At 42.8% G+C, this 15,563-nt stretch overlaps 1 protein-coding gene and 1 long non-coding RNA gene across 3 annotated transcripts; one reads left to right on the top strand and one right to left on the bottom strand.

The window, feature by feature from the left end:
• The first annotated feature begins 7,041 nt into the window (after positions 1–7,041).
• LOC310777984 lies at positions 7,042–8,868 on the top strand. Of its 2 annotated transcripts, none has more exons than XR_014552755.1 (3): positions 7,042–7,217; positions 8,041–8,169; positions 8,338–8,868. It is a non-coding gene; the product is annotated as an uncharacterized lncRNA (long non-coding RNA). The 2 variants fall into 2 exon arrangements; XR_014552756.1 differs by having other exon boundaries at positions 8,041–8,165.
• Positions 8,869–8,878: 10 nt separating this feature from the next.
• Positions 8,879–15,017, bottom strand: LOC310777995 (uncharacterized protein). Its single transcript, XM_083638319.1, has 6 exons — positions 14,673–15,017; positions 12,899–13,032; positions 12,171–12,318; positions 11,153–11,401; positions 9,285–9,549; positions 8,879–9,095 (listed from the first exon to the last, which is right to left on the bottom strand). The coding sequence occupies exons 1-6, from the start codon at positions 15,014–15,016 to the stop codon at positions 8,895–8,897; spliced, it is 1,341 nt and encodes a 446-aa protein (XP_083494445.1). The 5' UTR covers position 15,017; the 3' UTR covers positions 8,879–8,894.
• Positions 15,018–15,563: the final 546 nt, after the last annotated feature.

The following is a 15,563-nucleotide window of genomic DNA, read 5'->3' on the forward strand; positions in this document are numbered from 1 at the left end:
TCGTCCTCCAGGTCCACATCTGAACAGAACTCCTCTTCATCTGAACAGTACTCCTCTTCCTCCGCCTCTCGCACTCGCCCGTCCTCCCGTCCCCCTCCCCCAGGGGGCGGCGTGCCCAGGACAGCAGGGAGAACACAAACGGCCGCGACCACCACCTCGGCTTCCCGTACAGCAACCGTGGGGGGCGTAGCGCAGCTCGGCTGTGCCGGTCCCTCCGGCGTTAGTAGCGACACCTGCTCACCGAGCGTCGCTCTCCCGATCCTAACGACGTTCTCTTCCCCCCGGCTTTCCACACTCTCCCCAACCCGTGTCTCTTCCCTGACCTCCACTGTCTCAGTGCAGTCTCTGGCCAAATGTCCAGGCCTCTTACACGACCAGCAGAGTCTTACCTGCCAGCCGCCTGCACGTCTCTCCTCTCCCGCCGTCTTCTGCTCCCCGACAGCCTCCGGACACCCCCTGGCGAGATGCCCGAAGGCTCCGCACGACCAGCAGACACCTGGCCGTCCCCAGTATCGTTGCTCCGCGTACCCCGTCTGTCCCCCGGAACCGCTGCGGCACCACCTCGCCACGTGGCCCGGTTCTCCACAGGTCCAACACACTCTTTGCGGCTCCTCCGTCCGCTTCTCTCCGCGCTGCGCGACTTCCCGTAGTAGCTCCATAAGCCCCTCTGCCCAGGCAGGCGTCGCCTCCAACAGCCGTCTGATCTCCTGCATCAAGCGGGCCTCCACGCCGGCAAGTACCGCGCTGAGCTCCTGCTTCAGGCGGCCCTCCATGCCAGCAAGCACCGAGCCAAACTCCGGGGTCGGCAGCTCCTTTTCCCCCCCGTCCACCGACAGGCGTTCCTCGCGCACCATTCCACGTGGTCCTTGTAGCAGCTAGCACACAAACAGCTAACAGCTAACGCCAGGTCGCGCTCGAGTCTTCCAGTCTTAGTTTTTCTTCTGACACCACTGTAGCATTGTCAGGAACGAGGCGAGAGTCAGGATCTAGTCACCGCACTTTATTCTTTATCACACACGGTCCGAGGGCCACTGTCAGCCGTAGCCCACGCCAAAACAACCCCACAACACACACCAAAACCCCGCTAGCTTCCTCCTAGCTTCTCCGCTCTTCACACACACAACCTTCCCTCTCAGGTTCCACACACCAACTCCCCGAGCTGTCCCCCGCTCTCACAGCTCCCCTCCCCCCAGCCAATCACAGGTGAACCCCTCTCTCACCCCCCCCACTGGCTAAATGTCGCCTTCACAGACCCCCCGTAACTCCCCATGCACAGAACAGTACAACACACAACAGCAGCACACAAACCCAACCCGTTACATTATTATGCTTCTCAAACCAATCTAACTGCAGTTTAAATACTGCAAGCATGTAAATACGCTACACTATAGCAAGATCAAAGTGAAAAGAATGTTCTAAATGCATCGGATAGAAAAATATAGCCTATCCCTATATGATGAGATTAATTTTATATTGGTGAAAGTTTGTCCAGAACGATATCGTTTTCTCTCCCCTGCTGCAGGTAGAATGATGCACATAAATATTATGTAAAGTCATTGCATAAATGTGTTTTTATTGTAAAACTAAATGTGAAGTAGGGCCAAGTTATTGGAGCAGACATCACAGTATAGCACATGACAGTAGAAAGCGTTCCGCAGCGCGTTCCCCTGTCACTTATCTAAATCACGTTAAATCGACAAGAGATATATATAGGCCCAGGAGGACATATATGTTTCACATAGGGTGGTGTATTCATTTCGATGTTTCATTTGGTCCAATATTGAAATGTGTACAATTGCAGGTTGTGTTACCATTACACATTAATTTAGATCGACCTTTTATATCTATTTCGCCTCATTTGGTTGCTATTTAGTAGCGAAATGGAGAAGCACAATGCATGCTGGGACAGGCCAGACAACTTACAACTTATTTTTCCTATATGGGATGGGAAGTGTGTTGTGCCTGTCTAAGCGAGGGAGTCAGAGAGAGAGAGAGAAGGGTGACAGAGAAGAGGCAGAAGAGCACTGGCGCACTGAATAGGCCTGGTTTCAGAGAGAGACAGAGAAGGGTGACAGGGGAGAGGCAGAAGAGCACTGGCGCACTGAATAGGCCTGGTTTTCAAAGGCGCAAAGCGCTAAATTTACGGCAGGTGCGAAGATATCAGTACGCCGAGATTTAAGGCCGACACGCCCACTTTGGCCCATTCTGGGACTGCGCCACGCCCATTCGGCCTAAAGCGCATTTGGCAGCGTAAAGCCATATTGATATCGTCCCAAAACAGGCGCAAGGCACGTTTTTTTGCGTTTAAGGCCCGTTTTAGCGCCGAAGGCTTGTGGGAGAATAGGGCCCGTCATGTGCGTACTTGGACGTACTTAAACATTTTGAATTCGACGTATTTGACGTACAGGTGCAAATAGCATATACCTAATTAAACATACAATTAAACATTAGACATGAAGTCTTAGACTATTTTCAATAATGAAGACTACTTAACAGCAACGCCCAATCTCGTCATATCACAGTGCACGCCCCCTTTCTTTGAGGTCGTATAACCTATTCATTGTTAGGCTCGCCCCCTTTCTCTGATGCTGTCCCCTCACCCATTCACAGTTTACCACACATGTGGCAATAACCAATCAGCCCAAGGTATTCCTCTCCAGCTGATCCCAATCACCTAATCAGCGTAGTATATCAGGGTCCATGTTTACTCTGTTTGCTATGTGCTGTGTATGTGTCATTCTCAGTTGCTGATCATCATCGCTGAAGCAGTTGTTTTGCCCCACCTCCTCCCCTGACACCACCATCGGTCATGACTCCTGATAGAAGAATTCCCTATGGGGGATTTCCTATCCTATTCTTCACTGACGACGCCCTCTCATCATCTCAGGAGAGCGTCATCATATCATGGAGTCATACGCCAAAATTAATATGTTGTCTCATTAAAGCTTGTTATACTTTCTACTAGTCTCTCATTATTGAAATACATAATGGTAGCATCTACAGTGCGGTACAGTACAGCTACTACACTATTTGTGTATGTTAAGGAGTCTCGTGGCCTGTGGGAAGAAACTGTCCCTCAAGCGATTTGTGCGTGCTTTTGGGACCCTGTATCTTCTCCCTGAGGGTAACAGGGAGAACAGGCTGTTGTGGGGATGGTTTGTGTCTTTGATGATCTTCAGGGACCTCCTCCTCTCACTTAGGCTACTTAGGCTACATAGCCTAGGCCTACTTACTTCCATATACCTACCTCCAGTTGTAACATGCACCAGTGATGTCATTCATGCACCAATGACATGATGACATCACTGGTCCACAACTTAAAGGAACACTTCGCCCATTTTCAACCAGCTTTGTATCAGAACATCAGTAGTATATCAGAAAACTGTAAACTGTTTTGAAGTCTGTCATTTAATTTGACAGTAATTGAGTGTTAAAGTGTGGACCAGTGACATCACTGGTCCACACTAACTCAAATTAATAACTCATTAACTCAAATCAACTCTCAATAACTGTCAAACTATTCACCATTCATCTAGGTTGACAGTTATTGAGAGTTGATTTGAGTTAATGAGTTATTAATTTGAGTTAGTGTGGACCAGTGATGTCACTGGTCCACACTTTAACACTCAATAACTGTCAAATTAAATGACAGACTTCAAAACAGTTTACAGTTTTCTGATATACTACTGATGTTCTAATGATACAAAGCTGGTTGAAAATGGGCAGAGTGTTCCTTTAACTCAAATCAACTCAAATCTCAATAACTGTCAAACTAAATGAATGCCTGCAAAACTGTTTACAGTTTTCAGATATCTATGAGATAATGTGCAAAATAAATCAACATTGTTTTTAATGAAGTTCTCCTACATTGGTAGAGCCTTTCAAAGTTAGACCTTTAATTAAGATTATATTTTAACACCGGATCCAGTGATTAACTTCATCGTCCCTCCAAGTTTTGTATAAATTGGTCCAGTAGAGTGTGAGATATTACATTTGAGTTTAAATTTTTGACATTATAGCACCCTCATTAGGCCAAACTGTGTCTAAACATTTCAGACAGCAGCAGCATGAGACTCTGACCTCAGGAGGGCGCTGTGGACTTGACAGTTTGTTGTCTTAAACCATTGATTCAGTATTATAGGCTACAGCTTAGTGAGTTTATATTTTATCGCGTATGTTTGTAAGACACCCATCGGCATTACTATATGATTTTCTGTCATATAAAACTGTTTTTTTTTTACCCATAGCTGCATTTTTAAGTTTGAACATTATGTTTTTCTTTTCTATCTCATGGTGTGATTGTTGATTGTATTTTTCCTGCACTATCTGTGTTTGTCTGGATGCTGCTTCCTTCCTTCCAACTTAAAAATGATATTTTGGATCTCAGTGGGAGTATTATGATCATTTCACATTCAAATGTTTTGAAATAGTCCATGGTTTGGGGTAAATACAAATAAAAACAATATAATAAAATGAAATAAATAAATAAAAGAAGAATTACTTCACACAAAATAAAGTTAGTGCTTTGCAAACAAGATAGATCAGATCAAAGATATGGGTAATACAGTAGAAAAAAATACATTACATTATATTGAATAAACAGGGAAACAAGGATAAAATCGGTGAATACCAAGGACTAGAGAAAAGTAAAGTTTTGAGAAGATTTAACAGGACTGCTGCTATAGACCTTTTTCACGGGGGCCATTTGTGTTGAAAAGGCAGAATAAACACAGGTGCAAGCAAAACACTAATGAGGGGTTCCAAATTCCAATCATGGACGTTTGAAACCCTCATTAGTGTTTTGCTTGCACCTGTGTTTACCCTGCCTTTTCGACACAAAATGACCCCCGTGAGAAGGGTCTATTGTATAGCCTTTGTGCCTCATTAAAATAGATGTCCTGACAAGTTGTCTGCTAGTGATAGTATTCTGTTACATCACCACACTGCCACCTTGATAGGAAAATAACAGGTGATTGTAATCAATTAACAGGTGATTACAATCAAGTGACACAAACAGCCAATGAGCTGTGTGTATTGTAGCACCATATTGGTAGGAAAATACTTGTGACATCATGGGAATAGGCTACTATGAATAGGTTTTGGGTTGTTTTGGTAGTCCTGAATACAGTACAGTGCATTATGTTGCATCTTGCATAGGCCCATACAGGTATGAATATGCTGTGGAAGAAAAACAAAAGTAATTTACTAGATTCCTCCTTAAATTAAATGTGATTTAATTTTAATCATCCTGATGCTTTGTAGCCTTGCAAGGCAGCTGGATTCGCATGAGAAACAAACCATTATTCCAAACCAAGATACCATTATCAGTATCACGCCAAAATGCTCCAACAATTGTTTGTCAATTAGACTTTTATTTTGAATGGATGAATGAATGAATGAATGAATGTATTCATCAATCAATGAATGAATAAATAAGCAAACAAACAAACAAACAAACAAATAAATAAATAAATAAATAAATAAAATATAGCCGCAAGCGGCGATGGGCGGGGTTCAAGCCTTGCGCAGATGACAAAGCTTCTGATTCTGACTAGGACATCCTCCTTGATATATCTGACAAGTTTCGCGATCATTGGACAAACAGGTGTTGAGTTACAGCCTTTTTTATGTTAAGCCACGCCCATTTCTGGCGTTTATGGCGCCCCCTTTTGGTCGAATTGCACAAAATTTGACACACATGGTCTAGGATGGTCTCCGAAGACCTCCTGCAAGTTTCGTGAAGATTCCTTAATCGGTCATGAAGTTATGACAATTTAGCTGTGAGGCCACGCCCTCTCACAACTTTAACGATCAATATCTCCGAAACTAAAGTAGATTTCAAAAATCCAAAAATCACGATTGTAGAGCTTGCTCCATAGATGCTTCCTGGCGATTTTGGTGCAAATCGGTCCAACGGTCTAGGAGGAGATGTCAAAAATGTGTTTTCCAAACTTTTCCAAATATCTCAAAATTTTTCCAGACGGACATTGAGGGTCCTTATGGCGAACTTGTAGAGCAGGTCCACCTGAACATCTGGAAAAAAAAAGTTTGAAAATCGGACCAACGGCGTGGAAGTTATGGCCTTTAAGGTAAAACCGTTGATTATAGCACCACCTTCAGGCCGATTCGAAAAATCTTTTTTGAGCACATACCAGCCAACAATATCTGTCATTGGGCCAAATTTCAGGTCTCTACCATTTACCAACTCACGGGAATTTGCGTTGAGGCAGATGAACAACAAGAAGAAGAAGAATAATAAACCGGCAGAAAAACAATAGGGTTTCAGCCCCTTCAGGGCTTGAACCCCTAATAAATAAATAAAAATAATTCTGCCTTGTTTGACACTCCAAAACTATGGAAGCGTATCGGCCCAACAATTATATATGAAATACCACAATGATATATGAAATACCACAATGATATAAATAAATAACTCCATGATATAAATAAAACAGGCAATGAAATAAATCAAAAACACAATGAAATAAATAAAAACCCAATTAAATAAATATATACATTTATTTATTTCATTGTGTTTTTGATTTCATTGTGACTTTTCATTGCCTCTTTTATTTATTTATTGATGACTTTTCATGACCACTTTTATCTATTTCATGATGACTTCTCAAGTACATTGGTCCAAAAATTAAATCATAAATACATAATTAAATAAATAAAAAACACAATGAAATAAATAATAAACGCAATGAAATTAAAAAACAAAATGAAATAAATAAATGTATTTATTTATTTAATTGTGTATTTATTTATTTCATTAGGGTTTTTATTTATTTAATTGTGTGTTTATTTATTTCATTAGGGTTTTTATTTATTTAATTGAGCTTTTATTTATTTCATTGCGTTTTTTATTTATTTCATTGGCGTTTTTATTTATTTCATTGTGTATTTAATTATTGGACCAATACAGCGCCATCTGTCAATCAACCCAAACGGGGCGGGACCATAGGGTCGGACCTATTCGCTGATTGGGTACTCCTCTGCTCTCGGCTGCTCTCGGCTACTTTGGTCTGTCTGCAAGACCCTGACCCACTCCACCATGTTTAAATGCCAGCGAATTACCTGTATCACAAGTTTTTAGTGGCTGATAAAAGTTTTATCGTCGATTAATGAAGTGAATGTAGACTTGAATGAGATAAGAGATGCAATGTTGGAGGGATCGTCAGCGGGAGTCAGCTGACATCAACGAACACTAACAGGTAACGTTAAGTTGCAGTTTTTAACGTTACTGAGACATCCAGCTACAGCCAGCATTACCGGTAAACTAGCCTTGTTTAACCAGATTGTAAACGGCATTAACCAAGCTATAACGAGACAACACAAACAAGGATCTAGTCAGGAGAGAAGAATATAAGTGTCATAAAGCGATCTTGTTCTGCAGGACATGGGTGCTAGTAAGCTAGTAAGTGAACGTTACTAGCTAGTTACACCCGAAGGCTAGTCTCCCTAACTGGCTGATAACTGGCTAACTGGATAACTGGCTAACGTTAGGCCATGATAAGTAACGTTAATGAGCGTTGAACAAGTCCTATGATAAACTAGAGAGAAGGGGTTACAATCTGTGGTTACAGCTATTTAGCTGTCAGTGTCCAGTAGATCCCTCTCTTACACAGACAGATCGACATAGTCTACCAAAACCTAACACGTTATCTTGACAAAAACTTTATTGTAAGCCCCTGTTGCACACATTTCCCTCCATGGCTCCCTTGAAAAAGACATAGCCTATTCATCTCAACAAGACTGGTTAAATAAGGTTTATTAAAACTAATAATACATGCATTGTCATAACGTTGAAGGCAGAATATGCAGCATAGTCTTAAAAACACAATAACAAAGTAGGCTATGTTGCTCATAGAAACGATAATTCTCAATAATCACATAGCCACTAGAAGTGTGTGGCAGCTTATTTAGCTACAAAGACCCTGCCTGGCTCTGCCTGTATTTTAATTGTGTTGGTTGTCTTGATTCATGTAACTTTTCAGTTCAAAATGACTGACACATTTCTCTCCCTCTTGTTTACAGCTTAATGACACAATGATGGAGTCAGCATTTCATCAATTGTGACCACAGCCATGGAGGATGTTGCTGTCAGACCTCAATCACACAGCCAGGGAGAAGATGGACTGGACCTAGGCTGCACAGATACTGTAGGTCAGCTGTCACTTCCCTAACCTCTTAATCCTCCCATCACCTCTCATCTATGGCCTTTGTCTACTCTAGAATAATTTCACAATAACCAGTTACCATTATATCCTGATATGATTATGTCAGTACTGTGTTTAACTGGGATTGTGTGTACATGTGTTCATTTTCCTTCAGGTGTGGACTTCACCAAGCAGAAATGGCCCAGCAGTCCCCAGTATCTGCATGACTTGTCTTCATCGCCATGGTCTCAGCCCTGCTGCATGCAACAACTGACATGGAGCAGCTCAAACAATGGCACAGTAGCAATGTGTGCAAGATGTTTTTTTGCAGGGGGGGGGTGACTTTCCCTCTCATCCACATACCAAGTCCCCTTTGTTACACATTGTCCCATTTTGACATTGGAACCCTTTGTAAATGAAGGAATGACATTGAAAACAATGTGCTGAAATGGGAACTGTGCATAAATGTTACTATGGCACACTCACACACTGATTAACCCAAACATAAAAAATGGCACATGGTATTTTGTCCTCCCGTCTTCTCCTCTCTGCCAACATAAAGCACACATGTACATCCAGTGCATTTCTAGGACTTCCCCTGTAGTTGTCATTCATATCTTGCACTCAAGCAGGTTAAATTAAACTGAACATTTACATCAAAATGACTGCTGAACTTATATTTAAGCAATAAAAGGATTAAGAATTATTTTGGTTTCAAGTGTTTATTACATTTTACGAAAACATGTTTTCCAGCTCCTCTACTGTTGAACTGTAAACAGTAAGTGCTTCGCTCAGGGGAACATCTCGGCTGGGCAGTCTTGCAAGCTCCTCTGGGGTCAGGTCATGGGGTAACTGGATTTCAGGGATTTGGACTCCATCATCCCTGTCCACCAGCTCTGGACCATCAATGGTTGCACCATAAAGTGCATCAACCTAACAAAATGTCAGAATTAATTATTGCATATTACCCTACAACTGAATGCATGTAGTTGCTTCCTGTTAACAAACACACTGGAGCCATGTAGCCACCATGACACACTTTAGCATCATCAGCCTGTTTACATCCAAAATAATGTAGGCAACCACTACATCTGGGGCTAGCTTTAGTTTGATCCTACTTACTGCCTGGGGATCTCCAGCAGAATCTCCATTCCGTAGCCACAGCTGGTAGGGTGACTGGTTATTTGCAGTTCTCAGACTGTGGAAGTTCCAGGCTTCTTGGAACCTGCCAAGGTGACTCTGAAGCAAAGGCAGGAACACCCAGTGTAGAGCATACAGATGGATTTCATTGTCTGGCACCAACATCCCCGATGCTTCCATCGCATGGAAGAGTGAGTGGAACAGGTCCAAGACTTGTATGTATACATCTCGCCAGAGACGCTCGATTCTACAAAAAAGAAGAAAAGAAAAATAACTTCTAAGAATGAATAAAAATAAATCAATGTTTATTTGTCACTACTCATACACGTAAAAGCAGCTAAATGCAATGTGGGGTATGTGGGGACTAAAGACACACCTTTTCAGGCTCCATCTGGGCCCTTCTTGATCTACGGTAACTTCTTTCTCTTTCTTAAAAAAATAAACTAAACTAAACTTGTACCACTGTTCCTTCAGAGGTTGTAGGTGTCATAGACTGTGTTGCATAGTTGATTGCTCTATTGCTGACAAAAATGTGTTAATGTAAGTCGCTTTGGATAAAAGCATCTGCCAAATGATGTAATGTAATGTTCTCAAAAAATACTGTACAACAACATCAGCGTAACACAATAAAGGGAGAGAGGAAAGAAATATATATAAATGTGCAAATAGGGCATAACCATTATGTGCGGAAACCTTGGGTATCAGTCAGTATATAAATGGGAGCTAGGGCTCTATCCGTTTCTCTGTCTCTCCCACTGTGATGTCATAAATCCCAGTATTCTTGTCAGGTTGGTCATTCATGTAAATTAGACTGAGATGCTACTTCTTAAATGCAAACCAATAGCTTCTTTCTGGCTGGTAATTTATGTAACTTATGTAAGAACAGTAGCCTCTTTTGTGTTGGTCTCTATTTTATTTTGTGTTGTATTATTTTTGCTTATTTGATTGTCTTGTTTGTAAATGTATGTTTAATGTTCTATGTGGACCCCAGGAAGAGTAGCTTAATGCTTTGCATAGGCTAATGGGGATCAGAATAAATCAAATCAAACCAGTGATGTCATAAATCCCACTGTGACATCATCAGTGATGTCATAAATCTGACATCATCAGTGATGCTGGTCTCATTGGCCACACAGCCGCCGCGCAGCAGCCGAGCTACGAATGCGAGCTGAAGGATGGGCGAGGCCGCGCAGCCGGTGAGCCTAGGAATCGAGTATACTATAGCAGCAATAGCAGGTTACCTTGTATTTTATACTATAGCAGCAGTAGTAACATTGATAGAACATTAAAGACAAATATGCAAAAATAAGGCATGACCATGGTGCAACATCAACAAACATTAAAGAGAAAGTTAAAAAAAATAAGGCATGTCCATGTGTAACCATACCTTTGATCATTACACATGGACATTAACATTACAAGTATAACATTACAGAAATGACTATACGAGGAATCAGCGTGACGTCACAACAACAAATCACCGCAAAACACTCGGAACCGCAGCAGTTAACTAGTATGAGTTGTGCCAAACAAACTGTTGCAGTTTTAAAAATCTACACCGCACAGCTGGGGCTAGACTAGAGTGAGCACTCAAGGCTCACTCCATAGGGTCCCATTGAAGTTTACAAACGGAAACGCAGTTTGTTTACCAAAATGCTGCTCGGCTGATGCCTCGTATAGTTCCACAGTGCCAACCCACTTTAAATTTTTTAAATACCTGCATGTATCAAGTTCTTGAACACTGTAAAAACTTAATGTTATGGTATAAATATTTCACCATGTTTTTATGTGTAATGTGTAGGCCTATACTGGGTTGATGTGTATACAATTAAGTGAATCATTTAATTTACCTCTGGTTGTGCACACTCCTCCCAGTTATATGGGAATTGCGGTTTACTCCCTGGGTTTGGACCATGAAGTGGGCCACCTCAATGTTTTCACCTCCCTTATCAGATCTCACACGAGATGGCAAACCATATTGCCTGACAGCACCAAGGAAAGCATGAAGTACTGTCTCAGCACGGTTGTTGGTGGCAGGCGTCAGGAACACCACAAGGCGGCTGAAACCATCAATCCCACCGTGGATGACGAATCGCCAGCTTATTTTGAGGCAAAAAAAAGGTTAGCATGAGTAAACTGACCAAAGATTCAGGTTAAAATTTTAATCAGAATCAACTTTATTGTCACATCCATTGTGTCACATCACAGGTTTACATGTTTAAAGAAGTGGGTGAAAATCTTTTTTTCTTGCAAGCGCCACCATTTTGTAGTTTTTGTGAAAAGGAAAGAGGAGGGTAGAGATAGACAGGTCAGCTAATCAAGAGATATATACATAGCATAGTAGCAGGTATGTACTGTACATGAGGTTAGCAAAAGCAAAAATAGCTTCCTATGCAAAAATGTACATAAGGTGCAGTTCACTGGAACAGTAACAGTTATTCTGCAGTAAAAAGTCCACATAAGCTAACAGGACCACAAAGTCCGCAACATCAGTGGGAGCTGGGGCTCTGTGTCTCTGTCCCACTGATGACATCATCAGTGATGTCATAAATTCACAGTGATGATGTCATAAATTGTGACATCAGTTTATCAGTGATGACATCAGTGATGTCAGAGGCATTGTGACATCATCAGTGATGCACATATACACACACTCGTGCGCGCACACACACACACACACACAGACACAAGAGACAGACATGCACACACACACACACATCATCAGTGATGATGTAATCAGTCTGAGGCTCACAAGAGAGACTGAGGGAGAGGGAGGGAGAGAGAGGGAGCGGGAGAGAGACAGAGGGAGACATTGTGCGCACACCTACAGGGCAGGCAAGGCCACACAAGGGTTTAGGGGTTACCTACCGGATTAATTTGTGATTTCCGTCTATATGCCACATGAAATTTGGTGCTGCAACATTATATTGCCGGCGATATAGTGTCCGGTTGGCCAGAGCTCGAAATTCTGTGCCCTCTGGGTCCACTCTTTGGAGTGATTTGCGCACTCTTGCAACTTGACATGGTAAAGGGAAAGAGATGTAATTGAATTGTATGACAGGATATGCGATAGGCTATGAATGGATAATAATAATAACACTTGTGATTAATCTATTAATTATTTAGATTAAATAATTATCTTGAAATGGTGGAATATTTAATGGGATACAATCATAGAGACACTGCGTAACGCGTCATCATTCAGAAACCACGCCCAAGACGGGGGAAAACACAAACTCCTGTCCAATCCTGGCGTTCTCCTATGTCACGTGCATGGTTGCGTGTTGCATCAAAAGATCGTATATACGGAAGATGAACACTCCAACTTACTTCTTGACAGCTAGATCCACATTTTTCTTCTCACCAATTCTCAATGGCTTCCTTGTTTTGCTCAGTAGTACAAAAAAACTTTAACTGTCGATTTTTTACATTTGTTTTCTGCGCAGCCCACCACACAACAGCTTTTAGCTATGTTTAATTCAAGGAAAATTACGCTGGTGTGTGGAAATGAACGGCGCTCTTCCCCCGTGATGGGCGTGGCCTATTACATGCAGTGTCTCTATATGGGAGGACTGATGCTTTAACAAGTAACCTACTTTGCATGAGATGACCTCTTGTGCGAAGATACGCTCTCATCATGCGGTATCCACACTGTGGGTGCGCTCTGTGGATCTCCAGCACCAGAGTATCCAGCTGCGCATCTGTGACATTTGAATACATGGCTGACACACTAACAGAGGAGAAAACAAGGTCCATATTAAAGGGGTATTTCACGTTAAAACACTTCTGGGGTCAATTTAACAACATACTTGGGCTTTTGTGTGCACCCCTGGCAGGTTTTAAGTTGCTTGATTCAATATTTAGATATGTGATATTTATTTCATCAGACACGCCCCCCTCCTATAAACCCATTGAACTTTAAACTCCATTTTAACCATGAAGAAGGAAATCTCTTGCGCTTCAGCTCCCCAAAAGAGGGAGGTTGGTGCTTCTCAGAACAGGAGGATATCACAACAAAGGAAGAATCTGGAGCACACAGGTCACTAGTGAGAAGGTTTCTTTAATAGGCTAAGTGCACCAACATTTCGACGCAACGCGTCTTCATCCTGGCGACGCGTTGCGTCAAAATGTTGGTGCACTTAGCCTATTAAAGAAACCTTCTCACCAGTGACCCGTGTGCTCCAGATTCTTCCATGTTAACCATGTTAGATTCATTGAAAACACACATCACTGGTTCTGGTGACCAACTTAAAACTGTCTGGGGGTGCCGCTAAGTGACGACAGGCCGCAATGCCACAAGCAGAACTAGCTGAGCGAGGCGCCGTGCAGCGTGTCGGTGGACCGGCTGGAGCTAACCTCTCCCAGCCCCCACACCTAAACCTATAACCTCTCCCACCCCCCACGCTTAAACCTAACCTCCCCGGGACCCTAACCTCTCCCACCCCCACGCCTAAACCACCCCAGACATTAACCCTAAACCTAACCTCTCCCACCCCACACATAACCCTAAACCGAACGTGGGACGCTTGACGAGTTGAGTGATAAATGTGTTGGGCTGTGGGCATTGTGGGCCGTCGGCACTGCGGGTGGTCGGCATAGCGAGCGGATCCGTCTGGGGTGGCACACAAAAGCACGAGTAGACGTTAAGATGACCCCAGACATAACAAGTGAGGTAAATCATTGTTGCAATAGGGTTTTGCTGAAATAGGCTATGTAACTTGCTGACAACAGAGGTTTCTATCAGAGGTATAAGAATGCCCAAATACCATCGCACCACGAAGTATAAATCGGGCTTCATGTACGAGACTACGAGGCCATTTACACCTGGCGTTAACATGTGGTTTCTGCCATCAGATTGCAATCAGATTGTATTTTATCACTTCAGCCTGATTCCATTTACACATGGCGTTAACATGCATTTTCTGCAATCTGATTGCAATCAGATTGCAGAAATGGTTGTCCTCTCAATCCGCATAAAGTTGCTGTATCCAGATTGAGAGGACACATTGCATTTACACTTGTGTTCAATGTGTACACACACAATGCATCCCTGACCACCTCCGGAGGTGGTTTGGCTGATCAGATTGCAATCCTTCTTCAATGCGTTTTGGGGGTGTTTACACCTGGCATGTCCAGTGATAAAACACAATATGATTGCAATCTTATGACAGAAAACGCATGTTAACGCCAGGTGTAAATGGCCTCTACACCTTGCCCCGTTGCGACTTTTCCTGTTAGCTATTAGCATAGCTAGCAGAAAGAGTCCCAACAGGGCAAGAGACTACCTAGAAACAGCTCAGGACTAGGCTACATCACTTCAACACTAGACAAGGCAAAGCACACATTACAGAGTGGTAGAAGAATTCTTACCTTAGACCATTTTGCTGCATTTGATTGAGAATGGTATTTTTGCAGACTCCATACAGGCCCGCGATTTCTCGAATTTTGAAACCATGACAAAGGTACCACTCTATAGCCTCGGCGGGTATCTCAATGGTAGGTCTTCCTACTCGCCTTGCCACTGGGAGAGCCTGTAACACCTGTGTCAATTTAATTAGAACACCTGAGGTGTCGAGACCTGTGAAGGCAGAAAGTTCTTCCACCCTCTCTGAGATGGTTTTCACCCTATCACAAACATCAGTTGCTGATGCTTGATGATTCTCTAAATCGTCTGCTAAATTATTGAGAGCTGAAACGAGTTCTGCTAACGCCATGCTGTCCCGAACGTAAAGGCGGAAGTTACGTCTTCTTCTATTGTTTTATGGCGGCAAACAGCTTTTTGTGCATTACCGCCACCTACTGGAGTTGAAAGTTACGTCGATGCTGTGTGATCTGTTTCAAAGAATTTGGATTGATAGAGTTGACATACCGTACTTTTTTTTACAACAGCGCGGCCGCCATTTTGGACCGTTACACCGTGGGCAAGCAGCACAGAACCACGACACAACCTACAGCTAATCACTTTTTGGCACAACATCAGGAAAGAGAATATGGTTAGACGTTATTTTGCTAGATATTTGTCCTGCGGGACGATTTACTGGCCTCATTACGGCAGTCACCTACGGTCCAAAATGGCGGATATTACTGGCCACTGCTGTTGCAATGGAGTAGTCTATAGTTTTTCGGTTCTTATTAATCCAAGTTCTTTGTCTGTTTCCATTCGCCGGCATGAAAGCTTGTCGTGATTGGTACGCCGTGATGCAGTAAGATTGCATCTGATTGGCCAGATATGATCGAGGCGGCAGAGGGAATTCGCAGTAA

The sequence above is a fragment of the Poromitra crassiceps genome (assembly GCF_964638095.1).
Source record: "Poromitra crassiceps genome assembly, chromosome: 1".
In the NCBI taxonomy this organism is placed as follows: domain Eukaryota; kingdom Metazoa; phylum Chordata; class Actinopteri; order Beryciformes; family Melamphaidae; genus Poromitra; species Poromitra crassiceps.